The 23,902-nt window shown below is 47.2% G+C and overlaps 3 protein-coding genes and 1 long non-coding RNA gene across 4 annotated transcripts; 2 read left to right on the top strand and 2 right to left on the bottom strand.

Annotated features, from left to right (window-relative positions):
- Positions 1-3,275: 3,275 nt before the first annotated feature.
- On the top strand, positions 3,276-4,140 carry LOC136544292 (auxin-responsive protein SAUR36-like). Its single transcript, XM_066536509.1, has 2 exons — positions 3,276-3,667; positions 4,008-4,140. The coding sequence occupies exons 1-2, from the start codon at positions 3,276-3,278 to the stop codon at positions 4,138-4,140; spliced, it is 525 nt and encodes a 174-aa protein (XP_066392606.1).
- A 1,330-nt stretch (positions 4,141-5,470) lies between these two features.
- Positions 5,471-6,314, bottom strand: LOC136546694 (auxin-responsive protein SAUR36-like). Its single transcript, XM_066538652.1, has one exon. The coding sequence runs from the start codon at positions 5,926-5,928 to the stop codon at positions 5,476-5,478; it is 453 nt and encodes a 150-aa protein (XP_066394749.1). The 5' UTR covers positions 5,929-6,314; the 3' UTR covers positions 5,471-5,475.
- Positions 6,315-7,007: 693 nt separating this feature from the next.
- LOC136546695 (auxin-responsive protein SAUR36-like) lies at positions 7,008-7,696 on the top strand. The gene has a single exon (XM_066538653.1). The coding sequence runs from the start codon at positions 7,047-7,049 to the stop codon at positions 7,467-7,469; it is 423 nt and encodes a 140-aa protein (XP_066394750.1). The 5' UTR covers positions 7,008-7,046; the 3' UTR covers positions 7,470-7,696.
- A 12,866-nt stretch (positions 7,697-20,562) lies between these two features.
- Positions 20,563-23,441, bottom strand: LOC136546693 (uncharacterized). The gene is made up of 3 exons (XR_010781418.1): positions 23,278-23,441; positions 21,258-21,315; positions 20,563-21,157 (listed from the first exon to the last, which is right to left on the bottom strand). It is a non-coding gene; the product is annotated as an uncharacterized lncRNA (long non-coding RNA).
- Positions 23,442-23,902: the final 461 nt, after the last annotated feature.

Raw genomic sequence — 23,902 nt, 5'->3', positions numbered from 1 at the left:
GAGATGTGTTGACTTAGCATATTAGTTGTAGAAGAGAATGCAGTAGATGACATGTGCTTGACATGTTCTTGGATGATGTTGACTACCTTGCATTCAAGCATATCCATTGTGTTCATTTCATTCGATGCACCTTTTGCATAAGCACTTACGCACATGCATCATATAGGATCACAAACCGAGAGCCCAATCGTCATACCCGAGGAGCCCGAGGAGCAGCTCGAGGTGCAGCCGTAAGAAATGACCGAAGCAGACGAGGAGGACGTTGAGGAACTTCCGGAGTGCCCCGATCACCGCTCGAGCTCCTTCGAGAGAGGCAAGCCCCGGAGCATTTTTCTCCCTGGTTTGCGATTATTAATTAAATGCTTTACTTTAATTGATGCATTACGTTTAGGAGTTGTTTGCAACCATTGCTGCATTATACCTTGTTTACCTTTGTTATACTATATCCTTGTTACCCTGGTATCCGCAGTCGAGTCAATGATTAGCTGGCTTAGACCGGTAGAAGTCGGATGATTTCCTGTCACCTGCGAGCTATAGGTGGTTACTTGGATCTGATTGGAGAACTATGTAGTCATGGTATAACTAAGTGTTAAATGAAGTTGAGACTGGACAGAGACTTACAGAGTTTTGGACTGTGTGCTTTTCGTCTGTGTCGATTAAGGACCGACCGTTGTTGGGCCTCAGGTCATGTTGAACGCATGCCTTACATTTAGCTGGTCGAATAAAGTACCTTTCGACCGCGAAGCTGGGAGATTATTCGGGCTGAGTAAATTGTCCGCAGCGCACTGTGCCGGAGCAGGTGTGGTAGGACACGGGGGCGCGATGATAAGACCAAAGGGTAGTCGGTCGGCCCCCAGGTACATGTGGTTCCTGGCAAACTCAAGATTTCCTGGATAGTTGACTCGGTGACCGATACCTCACTTTAACGGGTGAGTGAGGTTTGTGTAAGGAATAAATCACCAGCTGGTTAGGAATAGATTCGAATCGCCATCGCTCCTGAATAGTGAGCACTTGACTTGGGTGACTTCATCATAGTAATGTTGATGGAACACTTGAACAGTTATAATGAATATGACATTATGGAAGTTGTTAATGATCATTGGTTATTATTATTTGCTTAATCACATGCTTGCTCTAGTATAGGTGCAAATATAGTCGACATGTTAATAATAATTAACTTGACAATAATGCTTTTGGAAAGGTTTTTGAAATGCTAAAAATGCTTCTTTTTGCAAATGAGTCAGCTACCCTAGTATAAAGCCCTTCATAATCCTTGGTGTCACTTATTTCGGTTATGTCGGGTAAGTCTAGCTGAGTACCTTCTCGTACTCAGGGTTTTATTCCCACTTGTTGCAGATGGGCAGATGTATTACAGCTACTGTATCAACTGCATTTATCCTACGATGGGTGATGCTTAGGACCATAGGCATGGTCATTCCTTACGTCTCGTCCGATGTTTTTGTTGGAGATGATCATTAACTGGCACTGTATTTGAACTCCGTGTGAGTGTGTGTGGTTTTGAACAAATGGCTTCCGCTACTTCTATTTGAACTCGTTTTGTAATAACTATGTTTAAACTCTGATGTATCTGAGATGCGAACTTTTATGTAATATGTGATGGTGACCGCTAAACTTATTACGATCTTGGCTGGTATGTGAGTTGGTTTGAAATCCTTCGTGATTTCACGGACTACCGGGTTATACGGGCTTAAGTTTGCTAAATCGTCTGCTCTGGCGGATGATTTTCTTACTTAATTTCGTATAATTGGTCGGTTCTGTTACAGCCGTCGTGCTCTGACCATGACCTTCATGGTCACCACCCACTCGCCATAGTTGGTGCGAGTCAGCGTCGGCTAACTGGTGCCGCTGACCTCCCGCACCATGCGCACAACGACCTCGTGTCGTGGCTGGGCAGCCACAACAGCACCGTTGCTGTCGTCCATCTTCAAACCGTCCGTCATCGCCAGCGGTTAGTCCGGCGACGGGTACGACGGGTACGGCTCTGATACCACTGTTGGTCCCGAGATCTCTCGCACGGGTGAGCCGACCAGTCACCGGCGTTCTCGCACACACACTACGGCTGGAGGTGGAAGAGAAATGGAGAACAGAGCGCGCACACACAGCACAAGCACCAGCGTTGGCCGGAGCTCTGCAGAGGAGATGGCAAAACTGAACTCTCTCACTTCACAGAGTTGCAGTGGTAAGTTATATATACAATTCTACTAATCTAATCCTAGTACACATACATGTCAGGTTGTCATGCTGCTACAGTGACTGGATGTGGTGACTGGATGTGGCAACATGCCTGACTTTGGTGCCTGCCCCTGCTGTGGCTACCGTGCGGCAGGGGAGCCTTTCAGCGTCCGCTTCTGCCACGGCTACAGGAGAGCCCTTTCGACGCCTGCCCTTGCCATGCGTACAGAGGAAGAGCAGCAGATTACTTTACATAGCTCAAAACATGCAGTGTTGCAAGGAGAAGTAATGTGGGGGTTTTGATTAGATTTCTCTATGGCCATATATGTCTGTTTGACACTTGCTGTGTTTGGCGCTATGATATCACGATGTGCTGCCATACTGACCTGTTTGATACTATACTTGCTAAGAGGTGCAATAGATATCAAATGTTATTTCAGACCACAGCACATTGTTTCTGAGCCCACAGATTAGGCCTGTTCAACGGCCCAAACAAGTTGTTCGACAACTCAATACCACTTCTTCAATTTGTGGTCTGGTGGATCAGTAGCATATCATGTGAACTCCATTTGATTGCCCGGTCCCTTCCTACAGTTCACGACAAGGACCTACAAGATTGCAGACTCTAGTTGTGTGCGGTGACTTGTTTCAAGCCTGAAAAAAACTGCTCTGAAATGGACCGATACTGATGTATCTGATGGCGCAACTGCTAGCTGAACGAGCGTGTCCCTCACACTTCATGCTGGCAACTTGGCACCCACTAGGCACTAGCATGTGATCCTTGTGCCGCTTCCGAGCGACACCACTCAGACATGGGTGGCGTCCAATGATCCAACCCATGTACCGAAAGCACGCCACGACCTGCTCCCGTCGGCCCATCAGAATCTCATCCAAATCGTACTTGCAGACGCATCTTGCAACATTGCACTCACCATTCCACATGGCATTGTCCCTTGCCCAACCATCCCACTCGAGTTCGAGTGAGCTATATATTCAGGACAAGTAGCCTCAGAACGCCATCACAATCTCAACTCAGAGCTCTCCACATCTCCAGTTTCCAGCCAAGAAACAAAGAAGTATCCATGATCAGCACCAAAAGGATCGCTCAGCTGGCCAAGAAGTGGCAGAGGATGGCAGCGCTTGGGAGGAAGCGCCTCACGGCAGCAGCAAATGAAGTCGACAAGTGCTGCACTTCCGTGGCAAGCAAGGGCCACTGCGCAGTGTACACGGCTGACGGGGCACGGTTTGAGGTGCCCTTGGTGTGCCTCGGGACAACAGTCTTCACGGAGCTCCTGCAGATGTCCAAGGAGGAGTTCGGCTTCACGGGCGGCAATGGCAAGATCACACTGCCCTGTGATGCCATGGTCATGGAGTATGCCTTGTGCTTGCTGAAGAGGGGCGCCTCTGCGGAGCTGGAGAAGGCATTCCTAAGCACCATGGCAATATCGTGCCACTCTGCAAACCACATGGCACCGTATGTGGCAGCCTGCTGTTAGTTGCACCTGTATAAGTAGTAGTTCATCACTTTAGATAGTAGGACAAAGAGAGGTGTTATTCAGATCCTTCTGATCCTGCAAACGATCAAGGAAGGTAGCGACTTAGCAAGTTAGCACCAGTGTTCTTGTTCACTGAGCGCATGTTGCACAAATACATGACTGATCACAATTTCAGGACAATAAAATTCTGGCAACAAAAGCTCAAAACTTACTGTTTTGCCGATTTATTTTGCTGCAACTGATGCCTTGTAAAGTAAACACCCAGACAACAGATCCAGTCTTGCATGGAAATTTACAGCCACATTCTGGAATTTCCAGCAAAAAAATGGCTGTAGGCCCATTGGAAAATGCCCCCATATACCATGAAATGGTTGTCACAAGCCATGCTAGAAATCGTGCAGCCATTGATGCAAACTCAGATATGGAACTGTCTACTGAGTTGCATGATTAGCAGCAATCAAAGCACAGGTCACCCAACACCTTGCATGCTACTGCAACAGTATAAGACTGTAAGAGTGTGTACCCAAAAACAGTGAAGTGAACCCTGCATCTGCTCAACTCTTGAATCTTGGATCATCCAGCCTTGTCCTCAATGATATCGAGGCATTGATGCTATCTAATCATGTTCATGCAGTGTTTCAGATTTTTCAGAGAAAAATATATGGTCCCAAATCGTTCAGAAATGATTATTTCAAAAGCTCAACCATCTAATCTCCAAACCACTTGAGACAGGGCAGTGGAACAGATGGAAGACCTCCATAAAAGCTGGGTCCAGTATGGTAGAATTACATCTCAACCAATTTCAGCAGTGCTACAGTAGCACATATCTGACTGGCCAAACACTAGTCCACTATCTTTGCCTTGATGTTGCACCAAAAATTGGTCCAGAATAATAAAATCTGAAGCGTGCGGGCGGGCGGGCAGAAGTTCCATAATGAAGTGGCTCATCCTTATTCTGTGTTTGCGGTGTTGGTTATTCATGTAACAAAACAATGTAAAACGTGTGTTTGCTCCCTTCTTATATGATATGGCAGGCTCCTGCCAATGTTTCAAAAAAAAATCTGAATCTTGATGCCTACTTTGCAGTCATCAATGCATGTACCAAGCTCACGGTCTTGTAACCTGCCAATTAGTCTCAGCCATGGAACATTTCTTCACCTACATATTCAGGAGCAAGCAAGTAAGATACCATCACTGCAATCGCAAAGTCATAAACAAAGAATTTCTAAGCACCATACCTGAGAAACAAGAAGAACCAACTATCCTTCCCAGGAGGCTTGCCCACTTGGCGAGGAAATGGAAAAGGATTAAGACAGACACCAGAGACGACAATACAAGTTGCACCACTTCATGAATTCCAGACAAGGGCCACTTAACCGTGCATACAGCCATTGGGAGGAGTTTTGACTTTTGAGGTCCCACTGGGATACTTTGGCACAATTATCTTTAGTGGGCTGCTCAGGATATCCCAGGAGGAGCTTTGGTTCACAAATCACAAGCAGCCTGTTCGTTTGGCTGTGGCTTGTCGTAAACGATCGTAAATTTCCAGCTGGAACAGTATTTTTCTCTCACACAAACCAGCCAGCCGTACTTCTTCACGAACCAGCCAACCGAACAGGCTGCCGGTACTGATTTGCTAAGATTATTGAGACGGTAACATCTTTCTTACCATTTTATTTGATTCTAACAAGTAACAACCTTACATTCGGTTGAACAGAACTGTACTGTACATTACTACATACATCAAGAGACACTGAGACAGGAGCTAATAAAATGACCTATTGAACTATACACATACGGCTAGCTGCTGCTTGAGCTCCATCCATGGCGCCACGCCACTGACACTGACAGTGTGGCAAGGCCTGACCATGGAGCTCAAGAGCGCCCTCACAACCTCCTCAGAAGCGTCTCTTCTAACCAAACACATGGCGTACTCCATCACGGCGGCATCACAGGGCAGCGTGATCCTGCCACCATCGCTCGCGAACCCAAACTCCTCCTGCGACATGCGCAGGAGCTCACCGAGGACCGTCGTGCCGAGGTACGCCAGCGGCACCTCGAACCGCCATCTGTCAGCGGAGTACATGACGCAGTGGCCCTTGCTGGCCATTGCCGTCGACGACGTTCCAAAGGATGGTTCAGTTTCTTTCGCCGGCATCGAGGTAAGCCGCTTCCTCGGCAAGGCGGACATTCTCTGCCACTTCTTTGCCATCTGAAAAAGCCTCTTGGCACTGATCATGGTTGCTTCTCCTTCTTTTCCTGGCTGAATCTGAATGTTCAGAGAACCTCTGTATCAGAGGGTATTGTGCTGCTAGATGTATTGCTTAGGTTGCTGATGGACTGGTGGAATGTTAGTGCGCAGGTGGTGGATTTATATGTGAGGGGGAAAGAAGAGACGAGGCCACGAGCCTAGAACATGCAGTGCTGCAAGGGGAAGCAGTGTGTGGTTCTGATTATATTTCTCTGGGGCCGTCTGTTGGCACTTGTCGGAGCCAACTATAGAAATGTAGTAGTGTCTGAGTCGTTACAATATAATATGACGCCATACTGCTATGCCTCATGGCATGGGCCATGAGGACCACATGTAAATTGGTTCAATTTGTCAGTTGTGCAATGAGATACAGATTGTTATTTGTAAGGCATCTAGAAGTTTTTGTGCCCACGGCTCATTGTTTCTGAATGACTGGATAAGCCTGTTCAGCGGTCCCAACAACTTGCTCGACAAATTCACATCATCTTAGATCACTTTGTGGTCTGCTGGATCAATAGCACATCATGTGAACTCCATTTCGCAGCTGCTTCTTGCAGTTCCCTGCATGGACCTACAAGATCGCAGCTAGGCAACTAGCTAGATCCAGTTTTATTTGCATTGTTCAAGCACATGCCATTGCCGTCTGACAAAAGCATGCGGTCCATGCTTCCGTGTCTTCGTTTTGTTGAAACTTCAAACCCAAGCTGATCTGCTGATGATCTGACGGCACAGCAGCAGCAGCTGAACAGACCTGGCCCTCATACTCCACGTTAGCCCCAACAAACATGGGGTCCTCGTGCCACTTCCCAGCGACACCGCTCCGCATGGTGCGCCAGCACGGATTCTGTGCAGTCCAAGCACCAAAAGCACACCACGAGCATTCAGCACCAAACCCTCGGCCCTCGTCAGTCTCATCCAAATCGTACTCGCAGACGCATCTTGCAACATCGCACTCAACGTCCTCATGGTCTTGTCCCTTGCCCAACCATTCCGCTCGAGTTCGGGTGTGCTATATATTCAGGTCAAGTGGCCTCAGAACACCATCACAATCTCAATTCGGAGCTCTCCACTTCTCCAGTTTCCAGCCAAGAAAGAAACAAGTAACCATGATCAGCACCAAGAGGATCGCTCAGCTGGCCAAGAAGTGGCAGAGGATGGCAGCGCTTGGGAGGAAGCGCCTCACCAGCTGGCGGACAGCAGCAAAGGAAGTCGACAAGTACCGCACTTCCGTGGCGAGCAAGGGCCATTGTGCAGTGTACACGACTGATGGGGCACGGTTTGAGGTGCCATTGGCGTGCCTCGGGACGACAGTCTTCGCCGAGCTCCTGCAGATGTCCAAGGAGGAGTTCGGCTTCACGGGTGGCGACGGCAGGATCACACTGCCCTGTGATGCTATGGTCATGGAGTACACCCTGTGCTTGCTAAGGAGGGGCGCCTCTGCAGAGCTGGAGAAGGCATTCCTGAGCACCATGGCAATGTCGTGCCACGCTGCAAACCACGTGGCGCCGTATGTGGCAGCTTGCTGTTAGTTGCAGCTATATAAGTAGTGGTTCATCCCTGTAGATAGTAGGACAAAGAGAGGTGTTATTAGATCATCCTGATCCTACGAACGATCAAGGAAGGTAGTGAATTAGCAAGTTAGCACCAGTGTTCTTGTTCACTGAGCAGTGAGCACATAAGAGAAATTCTTCAGCACAATTTTCTGAATCCAAACCTGAAAGGTTACTGCCACTCCATGCTCCAGCTGAACCACAATGTGCCATCGTGCCTCTTTCATTCCAGTTGGCAACTTGCTGCAATATTCAGAGTTTTACTATCAGTTTTGTTGGTAGAATGTAAAGGCCATGCTTTCTGGTCAGAGTCGAAAGTTCTATCTAAGAAACATACCTAATGAAGGCCACATGCAAATCGTGTGGTCCATTTTCAAGTGATTTTATCATCCACTTCGGGTTGAAGGTGTATGGTTTGCATACAAATCTAGAGGGAGATGAATCCTTCAATTTGCATTGTTGTAGTGATCTTTCCTCTCAAGGCTCTGATCCATGAGTCATTTTCTAACTCTTGATGTACCGTTCTATTCTTCCTTCTGGCAAGTTGGAATAAGTGAGGTGCAAGGTTCCTCGGGGCCTCACCTTCGAGTCAGCTGCGGTGCCAAAATTTAGCTTTGTTTCCATTGCCGATGGAGACTGTGATGGAGTTGTTAAACAGGGAACGATCCACTTCATTACAGGGGGGTTCAAAGCTGGCCCAGGGTTTTCCTTCTGCCATCCATTCTTGCCAAAGCCAACATAGCCGGAAGGCTCTGCTAAATTTATCAAGGTCTATCATACCAAGGTCACCTATATCCTTGGGCATGTAGAGTTGCAGACAATTGGCCAGTTAAACAGAGACGAATCTTGTCAATTTGCTTTCTTGCCCAAACAGCAAGTGGGAAGACCGTCATGGAACAGTGTTTTTCTCTCACAACAAATCAGCTTCAACCGGTTTATCAGCCGCAGAAACCATCAGCCAAACAGCTCAGATGGTGGACCGATGTGACAAGAGTGTGATGTCCCACTCGGTTTAGAAGTCTTCCTTTCCACCCTGGGAGTCGATGGCTAATTTTTTCGATGAGTGGTTGCACATGAACTTTTTGAAGGGCATGGGTAGGCAGCTGAAGGCCAAGATAGCGGATGGGAAATCTTTGCGGGCTCCCTGGAAAGGTTCAAGTATGTGCTGTAAGTCTAGATCTTCACACCTGATCGGATGGGCGGAGCTTTTGTTGAAGTTTGTGACTAGGCCGGTCACTGCCCCAAAGGTCTCCATCGCCACCAGAGTTTGACTGAATCCATAAAACAGTGGTTGCAGAAAAACTGAACATAAAATTGGCCACATGCTGACACTTGCATAGCTGCTGGTCCAGCAAGGAAAAAGGCAGGACGACTCTATGGACTGACCACAGTATTGAAACTAGAATAATGAACAGAATATAAGGTAGTGACTAAGAAAGCTGTTATTCCACCAGAAGCAAATGAGTGTCCTAAAAAGGACATCAGATTTATGTGGGACTCCCCAGGCCAATGAAAAGTGAGCCAAACAAACAGAATTTTGCCTTCCCGAGTCTTTACATCAATATATATTGGGTTTACCTGAAATAAGTGTTCTTATATCAGTTGAGGTGGTAGATATAGAAAGGGGATGGGGAGGCATAAATCTTGGACCTTTTAGCTTGGATATTTATTATTATAACTTAGTTTTCAACAAATCTTACGAAACAAAACTACAAAAGTATTCAAACAAATCCACCTGTCCATGTAGGAAATTTCTATTAGTTCTTGATAAAAATAAAATAAAATAAAATGCGTCTTCAATTTGAGTGCCAATCAAACCCGTTACAAGTGTAGAACCAAGCAGCAGGAAACTGTGTACCATAATGGAAGGATGAGGATGACGCAAATGTAAATTGACTGAGCAGAGAAGACTAATAGAGTGGACCCAAAGAGTGTTGGGCTCTGGATCTTCCGCACGGGTGAGCCGACCGCTCACTGACGTTCTCGCACATACACTACGCCTAGAGGTGGAAGATGGAGGGAGAACATAGCGTATGCACACAGCACAAGCACCAGTGTTGGCCTGAGCTCTGCAAAGAAGATGGTAAAACTGAACTCGCTCACTTCACTGAGTTGCAGTGGGAAACTATGCGTACAACTCTGCTCATCTAATCTTAGTACACAGACATGCCAGGCTGCTATGCTGCTACAGTGACTAGATGTGACAGCATGACTGACTTTGGGGCCTATCCCTGTTGTGACTACAGTGCGGCAAGGGAGCCTTTCGGCGCCTGCCCCTGCCATGGCTACAGTGCAGCAGCAGGAGAGCCCTTTCGGCACCTGCCACTGCCGCGCGTACAGAGGGAGAGCAACAGATTACTTTATAATTCTTCCCCTAATCCTTCGGCTAACCCTAGAACCTCCACCATGCCGATCATCTTCTTCAGCTTTGTAAACCGAAGACGGCCGAGTGGCTTGGTGAGGACGTACACGAGTTACCGATCAGTTTCGACGAACTCGATGACGATCTGCCCTCCATCGACATAGTACCTGAGGAAGTGGAACTTGACGTCGATGTGCTTGCTCCGGTCGTGGAGAACCGGATTCTTCACGAGGGCGATGGCGGGCTGTTTGTCCACCATCAGTGCCGGTGGGTGAGCTTTCACACCGGTCAGCTCGCCCAGCAGCCGGGGTAGCCACACAGCTTGGCACGCCGCTGTGGCCGTCGCCACGTACTCTGCCTCGCACGTGGATAGCGCCACCACCTTTTGTTTCAGCGACAGCCATGAGATTGGAGCCGGCCCGAGGAAGACGAGCACGCCAGAGGTGCTCCGCCATCCGTCGATGTCCCCCGCCATGTCTGCATCGCTGAACACAGTGAGCTGCAGCCCCACTTCTGTCGGTCTTGGGGAAGACGATCACCTGATCCACCGTCCCCTTGACGTAGCGCAGCAGCCGCTTCACTGCGGCCCAGTGATCCTCTCGGGGATCCTCCATGAAGCGGCTGACGTAGCCCACGATGAACGTAATGTCCAGTCTCGTGTGGACTAGGTAGCACAGACCACCGACGATGCTCTGTTAGAATGTTACATCTACCTTAGCCGCGGTACTGGCCTTCATCACCTTCAGCTGCTCCTCCATTGGAGTCACGCACGGCTTGCACTCAGCCATGCCGCTTCGCTCCAACAGCTTCGAGGCATACGCGCTCTGACCGAGCGTGAGCGCCTCCTTTCCCTATCCCACCTCGATGCCGAGGTAGTAGGAGAGCGCGCCGAGATCGCTCATTCGAAGACGAGCTGCTATCTCGCGCTTGAAGCTGTCGATGTCCTCCGCACACGCGTCGGTGACGATCAAGTCGTCCACATACACGCCGACAACGAGCTTCTCCTTCCCCCGTCGCCACGTATAGAGCGCGTGCTCGGTTGTGCACCGCGTGAACCCAGGCTCACCCAACGTGACATCAAGCTTGGCGTTCCACGCTCGTGGGGCCTGCCGCAGCCCATAGAGCGCCTTGCGCAGTCAGAGCACCCTGTGCTCCGCTCCCTTGACGGCCAAACCCGAAGGTTGCCTGACGAAGACGGTCTCTGCCAGCTTGCCGTTGAGGAAGGCCGATTTTATGTCAAGGTAATGGACGCGCCAGTCCTTCGCTACTGCCAAAGTCAGCAGCAGTTGGATAGACTCCATGCGCGCTAGTGGCGCAAAGACTTCCTCAAAGTCGATGCCCTCGCGCTGGACAAAGCCTCAGGCGACGAGGCGCGCCTTGTGCTTGACAATGGCGCCGCGCTCATCTCGCTTGACCTTGTACACCCACTTTAAGCCGATCGGACGGCATCTAGGAGGTGGATCAACGAGCTCCCAAGTCTCATTTTCCTCGATCGCCTTCATCTCCTCTAGCATCGCCCATCGCCAATTTGCATCGCGCTCGGCCAGCGAGAACGTGGGTGGTTCCTCTGCACTAACAAGAAGCAGCTCTAGGATATTAAGCAGCGACCCGCCAGGCCTAAGGACCATGTGCCGCCGATGATGTCGTCCAGCCTATGGAACTATACCTCCTCACCGTCGTGGAAGGCATCCACGAACTCGGTGTTGTCGCTTGGAGGTGAGGCAAACTCGATCGGCGTCGATGGAGTCCCCTGTTCTGTCGGAGTGGTCGGCACAGCACCTAGAGTGCTCAGCACCCTAGCTACAGTGCTCAGCACCCTGGCTGCAGTGCTTGGTACTACTCTTGGATCGCTTGTCACCACTCCTAGAGTGGTTGGCACCACTGCAGGAGTGCTCGGCACCAGTCTTGGAGTGGTCGGCACCACTGCAAGACCTCTTGGCTCCGCTACGGGAGCGTTCGGCACCCGTCCTGAAGTGGTCGACACCACTGCATGACCGCTCATCACCACTCCTAGAGTGCTCGGCACCCCTTCCGGAGTGCTCGGTACTGCCCTAGGAGTGCTCGGCTCTATTGTTGGAGTAGTCGGCACCTCATCTCCAGCATCTCCACCACCGTGGATGACGAAGTGCTCGACGATGAAGGTGTTGGTGAAGCCACCAGCTTTCCCCGTGCTCGGACTGTCCTAGTCCCAGGCCGCCTTCTTGTCGAATACGACATCGCGCGAGATAACCACCTTGCCTCCTCCTGGGTCGTAGAGCCGGTACGCCTTGGCGTTCTCCTTGTAGCCCAGGAGCACCATCTGCGTTTATACCAAGCTCGGCTTGCGCTCATACCAAGCTTCGAACGGCGTCACACCCTTCAGGGTCTTTATGGGCGCGTGGTTGAGGATCAATACCGCCATGGTCACCGCCTCACCCCAGAACCTTGCCGGCATGCTCTTGGGCTTCATCATGGATCGAGCTATGTCGACCACCGTCTAGTTCCGCCGCTCCACCACGTCATTCTGCTATGGCGAGTACGGTGCGGTGTAGTGTCGCACCACACCCTGATCCACGCAGTACACAGCGAACTCCACCGAAGTGAATTCACCGCCACGATCAGTCCGCAGCAGCGCAGCTTCTTATCGGTCTCTGTCTCCACGCGTGCCTTGAACTTCTTGATCACCTTCGTCGCCTCATCCTTGCTCATCAGGAGTTGTAGCCACATATAGCGACTGCAATCATCCACAAGCAGGAGAAAGTACCATTGACCACTGTTTGTGGCTGACGTGATTGGCCCGCAGAGATCGCCGTGGATGAGCTCAAGAGCGTCCGCCGTGCGATACTTGGCCGCCTTTGGGAACGACAGCCTCCTCTGCTTCCCGATAGGCAGCTGTCACACAGCTCGCCTGCGTGCTTAATGTGGGGCAGCCCTCGAACCATCTTCTCTAGCCGACCGAGCACGTCGAAGCTGAGATGGCCGAACCGGGCATGCCACAGCCATGGCTCCTCGGTGTGCTGTGCTGACAGGCACACCAGCTGCTCCACCTTCAAGTCGAGCAGGTACAATTGATTATGTGAGCGTTTTACGTCCGTGAGAAGACGCTGCTCCTGATCCTGAATCTTCAGGATCCCGCTCTCGATTAGTACCTCGCATCCACGCTCGTCCAACTGCTCGGTGCTGACGATGCTTAAACGCAGCTATGGGATGTAGTACACATCCGTCAACGCACGGTGCTCACCATTTCAGCACCTGAAGATGATAGTGTCGCACCCTCGGATTGCCACCCTTGAGCCATCACCGAACTTCACTGTGCCAGTCACTCCTTTGCCCAATGGCCCGTCTTCCCGTAGTGCCGGCAGGCGTTGAGGTCGACCTTCTTCTTCTTATTTTCTGAAGAAGCCTTGCCGTGGCGCTTGCCATTGCCATCACGGCTAGAGGAGGCTTCCCCGAACTTCCTCTCCTTCATCCGGGTAGCCCACTCCTCCTCTGTCAGTAGCACCTTGCCGCTGTCTGTCGTTGCTGTGGCCTACTCTATGCGCTCATCCACCGCCCGCAAATGGCCTGTCACATCCTCAATGGTGAGGGTGGACAAGTCCAACATCGTCTCTATGGAGAGAGCGACTTGAATGTACTTCACCGGCACGAAGTGGAGGTACTTGGAGACCGCCTCTTCTTCGTCGATGGTGACGCCGTGGCTTCTCAATTTGGTGATGAGCGACTATAGGCGGAGGAAGAAGTCCTCCACTAACTCACCATCCTTGAACTTGAGGTTGGCGTACTCCTGCCTCAGTAGCTGGGCCGTTACCTTCTTTGCGCGGTCGGAGCCGACGCACATCGCTGCAATGGCCTCCCTCGCCTCTTTAGTAGAGTTCTTCGCCCCCAAAGGCTCTCTATACTCCGCTGACATAGCAGCGAGGATAGCCTCCAACGCTGACATATCGTCTTCTTTATTGTCGGTGCCCTTGTCAATGATATTCCAGAGCCATCGGGCTCTGAGTTTGACCTTCATGGTCACCGCCCACTCGCCATAGTTGGTGCGAGTCAGCATCGACCAACTAGTGCCGCTAACCTCCCACACCATGCGCACGACGACCTCCTCTCGTGGCTGGGCAGCCACAGCAGCGTCGCTGCTGTCGTCCATCTTCGAACCGTCCGTCATCGCCAGCGGTTAGTCCGGCGACGACGCTTGTATGGGCCCCGTTCGCGTGCCCTAAAACCCGGCTTGACCCGCTTCTTTTTTTCATCTGGAACAGTGTTTTCCTCTCACAGATTCCTCCACATCCCTCCCAGCGAACGGGGCCATGGCTCCGATACCACTTGTTAGGCCCGGGATCTCCCACACGGGTGAGCCGACCGCTCACCGGCATTCTCGTACACACACTACGGCTAGAGTTAGAAGAGGGAGGGAGAACAGAGCGCGCACACACATAGCACAAGCACCAGTGTTGGCCGGAACTCTACAGAGGAGATGGCAAAATTGAACTCGCTCACTTCACTGAGTTGCAGTGGGAAGCTATATATACAACTCTACCCATATAATCCTAATACACAGACATGTCAGGCTGCCATGCTGCTACAATGACTAGATGTGATAGCAGGACTGAGTTTGGCGCCTGCCCCTGCTGTGGCTACAGTGCTGCAGGGGAGCTTTTCGGGGCCTGCCTCTGCTGCGGCTACAGTGCAGCAGCAGGAGAGCTCTTTCGGCGTCTGCCCCTACCACGCGTAGAGAGAGAGCATCAGATTACTTTACAAAAAGTACCAATAGGCTAAAATGAGCATCAAACTCAATCATACACAGCAAGACGACAACATCTAGCAAGAAAAAATTTATAGCGTTGTCTCTTGCCAACTAGTCATATACTGATACCTACACCCATCAGACATAGCTTATGGCTCTAGTGCTCCCTTGCTATCCTATAAGTACATGAAACTAGCGCATATCATCTTCACAAACTCATCAAAAAACTGAAGCACTAGCACAGTGCACCAAAAGTTCATCCCATAGAATTACACCATGATAAATTCAAAGAGGCTAGTTCAACTGGCAAAGAAGTGGCAACATATGGCAACCCTTGGAGAAGGAGGCTAACAATGATCACAACGATCAAAGATGGCAACCTATACTGCACATCAGCCATAGCGAACAAGGGTCACTGCGTCGTCTACACAGCTGACGGTAAGCGATTTGAAGTCCCTTTGGTGTATCTCAATACAAACGTTTTTGTTGAGCTCCTGCGGATGTCCGAGGATGAGTTTGGGTTCACAAGTGAAGACAGGATCACGGTGCCTTGTGAGGGCGAAGTGATGGAGTACGTGATGTGCTTGCTTAGGAGAAAGCCCTCAGAAGAAGTGGAAAGGGGCAAAGGGCGGTCCTTAGCTCTGTTGTAATGCCATGCAACTGCATGAGTAGCATGACCATTGTTTCCAAGGGTCTTAACCAGTCACTATCTATATTTTAGCTAATGAGAAGTGTTGTATACATGCATATGTAGATAACTGTACATACCCCAATAAACAAGGATTTAGAATCTTGCAGTTCCTTCTGTTGACGCTTTGCATTCTATGCTCGGCTCCCATGATTGTACTCATTGTATTCTCTCTAGTGTTATGGAAGAGGAACAAGGTTATGCTGTGATGGCTGATGCTGCTTCATGCCATGCTGCCCCTGCTCTTCTCCAACTTGGACAGGGCAATGAAAAGAACATCTCTATTGACAAGCAGCATGATAAGCAAGAAAATTTAGTGGCTGAACTTGCTGGGATCCAACAAAACCAAGCTCTTGCAATCAGCAACTCTCCAATGCCTGTTGTGATCGATAACACTTCTAAAACTAACCAAGATCAACTGCAAGTTAATCAGCAGCAGGTCACTGATCCTCTAGCTCTGACTGTCACAACAGGAAGCAACATCAACAGGCTGCCAGAAAGTCACAAGGTCATTGATCAGAGACATGCCATCTCAAAATTCATTGCTGATGGGCTAAGGCAACTAATTGTCAACCAAAGCAATGACGCCTCCAACAAGATAATGGGAAGCCTCAACATTTCAAACTCCCTGATCCACATTTCCCAACACTTCCATATTGGGGCAGGGCAAAGTACCAAAGTGATTGTGGATTCACTGAACCTAGAACAGAACAGCATGCTGGTGAACCAGGAGAGGGCTCAAGAATATAACTCTCAGATTGCAAGCAACCTTGCAATAGTGCCTACCAAACCTGGGACTACTATAGAGCAGAATGACAGTACAGAAGGAAGCAATCACTAATATCCTGGTCTCTGGCCAGATAATGAACAATCAGCTAAACATTCAAGGCTCAAGGCCTTTAGGAAGTCTGGCCGTCCCGGACTCCATCATCCGCATTGATCTCGCTGCTTTAGGCATCAATTCTCTGAACATTACAGTATCAATCCCAAGTCAGGGCAACATTCTAGAACCAACGACTGCTAACAACAATATGCCTGTACTAGAGGTCCAAAGGCATCAGACTAGTATGATTGTAACAAGAACCACCCCGATTACTAAGGTGTACTACAGAAGGAAGTTTAGGAAAAACAAAAGCTCTCAGGCTAACATGAGAAACAACCAAATGCAAGAGGAAAGAGCTCAAATCTTTCCTGAACCAGTTGAAGATTACATGGTCATACATGAGCAACTTGAGGAGGAAGATTACAGTACCAGAAAACCTTTGAGAAGAAAGAGGAAGTGCAGTACTCTAGTTTCAGCAAAAAAAACTCAGAAGAAGTGATAGACTAAATAAGGCTCTTCAACCTGTTCGTTTGGCTGTGGCTTGTCGTAAACGATCGTAAATTTCCAGTCAGAACAGTATTTTTCTCTCACACAAACCAGCCAGCAATACTTCTTCACGAACCAGCAACGATATGAACCAGCCAACCGATGGTCACAAACCCAAACGGGCTTCACCTCTCAAGGGTCAGATAGCCCGAAACAAAAGCAAGGGCAAGAAAGTTTCCCTACAGTCATCCATCAGGGGCAAACTCTTGTTTCCTCCTTCCTCCTCAGATGTTGAATTTCCTGATTTATCTATCGTAAAGAAACACACTGAAATAGGGAACACTTACCCAGAAATTCCTATTGTGGAAATTCAAAAGGTGGCCACTCAGAAATGTCGTATCACTCCTTCGGAGGTGACGACAGAGCTTCTCCTTGCATCCAAGAAGAAATATGAGACCAACGGAGGGAGGAGTAGCGTGGAGGTCCCAAAAGTGGTTATCAATGAATAGTTCACCTCCAGCCTCTCATTTTGCCTTTGGCTTGCCTGTTGGTGTCTCTCCATTTTCGGTCTCCATGGATAGAAACACCCAACAGAATCAACAGAGCAGGAACTGGAACATCTTAAACTGGAATATTCGTGGTCTCAATTCTGAAGATAAATGCAATGCGATCAAGGAGAAAATAGAGGAGAGTTCTTGTGCAGTGTTCTGCATCCAGGAGACAAAAAGAGATCACTTTGATCACTCCTTCGTCAAGAAATTGGCTCCAAAGCGTTTCAATAAATTTGAGTTTTCCCCTTCTGTTGGTGCTTCGGGAGGTATCCTTGTTGGATGGAACAACTCCATCTTCACTGGCGAGACGATACATAACAACAGATTTGCAATTACAATAAAATTTAAGTCGATGCATAATGGACAATCCTGGCTACTTACCATGGTCTATGATCCTTACCAAGGACAATCTAGAGATGATTTCGTTGAGTGGCTGAACAATCTGCAGATTGATGACGAAGAAAACTGGATGATCCTTCAGGATTTTAATTTTTATAGGAGCCTATCAAACAGGAACAGAGATGGTGGTAACATGAATGATATCATGGTTTTCAATGAAATAATTAGTAATCTAGGACTCCTAGAAATTCCCCTAAAAGGTAGAAACTTCACGTGGAGTAATATGCAGTCCATTTCCCTGCTTGAACAAATAGATTGGGTCTTCACCTCCACAAATTGGATCTCCACTTACCCTAATACGTTGATGCTTCTAATGGCAAGGCCAACTTCGGACCACATTACTTGCAAAGTCCAGATTGGAACAACAATCCCGAAATCAGAAGTGTTTAGATTTGAGAATTTTTGGATACAACACCCTGGATTTTTTTTATCTTGTTCAGTCGATCTGGAACACCAATGTTAGAGCAACCAATAGTGCTACTAGAATCTCAGCCAAGTTTAAACTTTTAAGGCAAGCTCTTAAGAAATGGAGTAAGAATTTATCTAATCTTAGTGGTATGATCAAGGACTGTAACTCTATCTTGGAAACTATAGATGCTTTGGAAGAACAAAGACCTCTTTACTTACAGGAGTACAACTTCAGACTCATTTTGAAGGAGCATATCTTAAAATTGCTGAGATACAAAAAGGAATATTGGAAAAAGAGATACACCATGAGGTGGACCAAATTTGGAGATGAAAGTACAAGTTTCTTTCATGCTGCCGCTACTGAAAGATATCGTATAAACACTATCAGTAGCTTGGTTGCAGAAGATGGCAGAGACATATTTGATCATCATGAGAAGGCTGCTATTCTTCTGGAAGAATACAAAGGTAGAATGGGTTGTTCCACAACACCCTCCATGCTATATAATCTTGAGCAACTGGTTCAAAGGAACGACAACATGGAGCACCTATCATCTCCTTTCACAATAGAGGACATTGATAAAATTGTAAAGCAAATGCAGCTGACAAATCTCCTGGCCCTGACGGGTTTAATGGGCTCTTCATCAAATCCTCCTGGCACATTATAAGCCCATGTTTAGTTCCAAAAACTTTTCCCAAAAAGTGCTACAGTATCCATCACATCGAATCTTGCGATACGTGCATGGAGCATTAAATGTAGACGAAAAAAAAACTAATTGCACAGTTTGGTTGGAAATCGCGAGACGAACGTTTTGAGCCTAATTAGTCCATGATTGAACACCAATTGCCAAATAAAAACGAAAGTGCTACAGTAGCCAAATTCCCAAATTTCACCCAACTAAACACCCACTAAAGGAAGATGTCTACAGCTTGTGCTTTGACTTCTTCAGTGGCGATTTGAACATTCAGGCCATCAACAATTCCTTCATCACTTTGATCCCCAAGGTCAACAATCCAACAAATGTAAATGACTTTAGACCCATATCTCTAATGAACTGTGTGATTAAAGTAATCACCAAGCTAATGGCAAATAGAGTCCAATCAGTAATCACTACACTGATCCATACAAATCAATATGGATTCATTAAGTCTAGAACAATTCAGGATTGCTTGGCTTGGGCATATGAATACATTCATCAATGTCAGCAATCCAAAAGGGAAATAATCATCTTGAAGCTAGATTTCACAAAAGCTTTTGACACTATTGAACATAACACCATCCTTGAAATGATGAAGCATATGGGTTTTGATGATAAATGGAGATTCTGGACACAAAAAATCCTAGGCTCTGGTTCTTCTGCTATTCTTCTCAATGGAGTTCCTGGCAAACAGTTCGAATGCAAGCGAGGGGTGAGGCAGGGTGACCCTCTTTCACCTCTTTTATTTGTTATGGCTGCTGACCTCTTACGGTGTATAGTCAACAAGGCCCACTTGGAGGGGCTGTTTGAGCTGCCAATTCCTGCCTATGAGGGTGCTGGATATCCAATTGTTCAGTATGCCGATGACACCATCTTGGTTATGAAAGCCTCTCAAAGGGAACTTTTCATTCTAAACGGGTTGCTTGAATCCTTTTCTCAATCCACAGGTTTGAGAGTTAACTATGGAAATTCTTGCATGGTGCCCCTCAACACGACAAATGACAAAGCTCAGCTACTGGCAGGAGTTTTTGGATGCAAGCTGGAATCCCTACCTTTTACATATCTCGGCTTGCCAATGGGAACTACAAAGCCAAGAGTGGAGCACTATGGGCCAATCATGAATAGAACTGAAAGGAGGCTCTCCGCAGTTTCTAATTTTCTAACCCATGCTGGAAGATTAGAATTGGTGAACTCTGTTCTGTCCTCCCTCCCTACATATGCTATGTGTACTCTTCAAGTCCCTGTTGCTGTTCTTGAATATATTGATAGAGCTAGACGGCACTGCCTGTGGAGAGGTTCTGAGAGCAATGCAAAAATGAAACCACTGGAAGCATGGAAGAAATGTTGTAAGCCGAAGAAGAAAGGTGGGCTTGGAATAATCAACTTGAGGAGCCAAAACTCTGCTTTGTTAATGAAGCACCTGGATAAATTCTACAACCAGAAAGATGTCCCTTGGGTTAAGCTTCTCTGGAATGCTCACTATCAAAATGGTCAAATACCCCATGCTACCACAGATAAAGGTTCCTTTTGGTGGAGGGATCTTCTGAAACTTTTGTGACATGTTCATTCGAATTTCAAGCTGCATAGTTGGAAATGGCTCAACGGTTCTCTTCTAGTCTGATGTTTGGAACAACCACCTTCTCGAAGAAAAATTCCCCAGATTATATTCTTATGCAAAAGATAAACGAATTTCAGTGGCTAAGTTTCTAGAGAACAATACAGTGATGGCTCAATTTCATTTACCACTGTCAGAACAAGCCCACCAGGAGTACATGGAACTCCAGGACCTACTACAAAATATTCAAGTGCAGGAACATTCAAAGGACACATGGCACTATATATGGGGAACTAGCACATACACTCCTTCCAAATTTTACAACTTCCCATACAAGAATGTGTCCCCCCCCCCCCCCCCCCCCCCCCCCCCCTGCTCCCTTCCTGTGGATTTGGAAGTCCAAATGTTGCAACAAGCTGAGAGTTTTCTCCTGGCTCCTACTAATGGACAGACTCAAAACTAGGAACATCCTTAGGAGGAAAAAGCACAAGCTGGAAGGCAACAACTACAACTATGCCCTTTGCAATACGAATGTTGAAGAAACGGCCTTCCATCTCTTCTTCACTTGTTCTTTCAGCCAACATTGTTGGCAGTTCCTTGGCATTCAGTGGAATCTTACGACAGATTTCCTACAAATGATGATACAAGCCAAACAAGCTTTTCCGTATCCTTTCTACACGGAAGTGTTCATTATCTCTACATGGCAAATCTGGAAGCAGCACAATAACCTCATTTTCATGAGAGGACCTCCTTCCTTCTCTTCTTGGAGAAGATCTCTCAAAGATGAAGCTTGTAGGATTTCTGAAAACAAGCGATCTGTTTTTCTCTCCTGGGTTGATTCTTGTGTTTAGTGGTTCTTTGTCTTTCTTCTTGTTCTAGCCTTGCTAGGGCTTAGCTGAAGTGTTTTCTGTTTGTTTGGCTCAGTTTTTGTTTTTGTGTTTTAATAAAATCTTCCAGTGGGGGCTTCCTCTGCTGTTTTCCTGGTTAAAAAAAACAGTTTATCTACAGCCATTCGCTGGCGTGAAAATTGAGAATGCTTTTTGCATGACAGCAGTAAATTGTAGCTTTCAGAGGAAGAACCTTTTCATCCAGGAAGCAACCATGATTGTGACCGCGGGCACAATTTTCTCATCCTTATCTGATAGAGATCAAGAATAATATCAGCTTCAGCGGGGCGGGGGGATTGGGGTTGGGGTTACTGAAAGTGCTACAATGAAAAGACTGGTATGACAACTCCATGCTCCATACAAAAATAACTTAAGCAATGGGATCACTGTCCTCTACTCAAGTAATCATAATTGACAGCTCAGCACTTCTCGTTATAATACCCAGTAACAGTAATACAAGTATATCCATGCATACGAGTACACATACACCATTGACAAGCACAGTCAATGATACCAAATGTATGGACTCGATATACAGTGCCTTCCATTGAGTTGAACAGTATAGAAGTAATAAGTAAGCTCATAAAGAAGATGTGCAAAAATAAAAGAGAAAATTATTGTACAGATATTTCATAGTTGACATTAGGCATGCGAACTAGCATATGACATATTGATATAAGGTTATACCGGCAGTTCTTACATGTTAAGTCCATACACGGGGCATTTGCTGAAATCTGTCAAAAGGATGGCAGGTGCAGAAACAAAAGAAAATGGTCACATTTTCTCACTCAACAGTAGTAAGCCTAAATTCAAAAAAATGTTCACACCCAGATTAAAGAACCTACCATTCTACTACAGGTCAGAAAGGCATTCCACACAAAATCAAACAAGGCTATTGCCCAACAATGCCAAGAGGAAAAAAGAACCTGTTGAGTCGAAGCTATTAACTCAGTATTACCAACTTAAGCCTGCATGTTGTGTGCACCAACATACAGGAGGACAAAGATCAGGAACAAATACAGTACAAAGAATCACAGAAGTAAATTAAAAATTGAATTCAAGTTAGCAGCCAGACAGCCAGTCAATGAAGCAGGAGTTCAACTGAGTTTGCCAGATTCTCTTGTTGATCGATCGTTAACATCAAATTTCAATTTCACATGTTTAAAAAATTACAGGAGAAAAAAAGTTCAGTCCTAATGGGAAATTGCGGACAAGCAGACCATTTAGTTGACATCTGATTAATTCATGTTGGTAATTACATACTAAGGTATTCATTCGCTTGGGAAGGGGGCATATCCAATGTCTAGAAAGTTCTTGCAACAAGTTGAGTATAGGATACATTTATGTATACAACAAATTAGTCCAAAATCACTCATTTTTTTCCAAGACAACCTTCTGCGATTCTGCCATGCCATTCTGTTCCACCCAAATCACCCACGAGTGTCCTATTTATCTCTCTGTGATACACGTACCACTAAACGTCCCTGCGCTAGCATACTGGTTTGACACATACTAGTAGCAATATTGGGCCAACAACTTAAATCATGTTTCCCTAGATGGAGATCGATCTCTGACTCAGCGAACTCAGGGGAAAGGAGTGGTAGTGTGGTACCAGCAAAGCCCCTTATCAGAGTTCTTGTAAGGTCATGCTCGGTGTGAAATTGATGACTGATGAAACCATAACCAAGCGCAGCAGGGAGCCGGATATCATTAGAAGATAAGACCGGCAGAATATCACGCTGGAATACAGAAACAAAGGAGTGTGACAGAATATTCCGCTGAAGATAAGACTTGTCATGTTCGCATCTCTTATAATTCGTCTTTTTCAGCTTGTTTTTTTAGTCAGGACAATATTTTTCTCTCATAATAAATCAGCAAGTGTTTCAGCTGGTTTTTTCAGCGAAGCGAACTGGCCAACGGCTGGATTGTGCTGAGGCAATGGAGCAGCCAACGGATTCAATTCAACCTGTCATAATCGTATGAACCATCTAAGCCTTCAATGCTGATGAATGTGGAGAATAAAGCGCATGGTCTCGCCACTTGTCGTTGCGGACCAACATGACAAAGACAAACGATTCGATCAACGGGAACCGAAGAGGCCAAGAGCAAGGGGCCAAGAGCTAGCTACGAAACGTGCCTGTAACCATCAATGGGTCAAGGAGCAGAACCGAGCACGGGGACGAAAAACTGAAGATAAGGCGAGGAACGCGGACCTTCGACGGGCGCATCTAGGATGAACTTGCCACGAAGGCGAGGAACCGGGACTATCGGGCGTCAGATTGACGAGGTCCGCCGTCGCCACGATGACCGTGACCGCCGACTCGCCGGGTCCACGCAAGCCCATCTGGAACCTCCCGAGCGCTCGGTGGACAGATGAAACGAGGGGAGGGGACTACTGGGATCAGCGGACGAACCGCGATGTCGCGGTGGCCGCTGGTGGTTCACACCAAATAGAGAAAATTTTCTATTTGACACCAGAAAAAATACAACTTTCTTACTTGACACCTAAACTCAAATTCTTTCATATATGTTCTTGTCTTAAGTTTTTTATTTCTATTTGACATTTCCGTTAGTTTGGAGTCATAATGGTGTTAAGTGCTAGAGAAAAAGACCATTTTACCCCTGGCGTTTTTCTTCCCAGTTATTAACATGCTGGTTATTGCTATCTTCTTTGGACGTTTTTAGTTTCAAATGTTATGTTTTCCTTTTTCAATTGCTTCTATAAAATAAAGGAAGGAGCGTAATCTTATAATTACTTTTAAATATGTTGAGTTCAATATCAATAATTTAGGTACATTATACATAACAATAAAATAGAACTATCTGAGCACATTTTTT

Source organism: Miscanthus floridulus, chromosome 3 (assembly GCF_019320115.1).
Source record: "Miscanthus floridulus cultivar M001 chromosome 3, ASM1932011v1, whole genome shotgun sequence".
Taxonomy (NCBI): Eukaryota; Viridiplantae; Streptophyta; class Magnoliopsida; order Poales; family Poaceae; genus Miscanthus; species Miscanthus floridulus.
The sequence above is the reverse complement of the archived record's forward strand: the minus strand, read 5'-3'. Positions and strand labels throughout refer to the sequence as shown.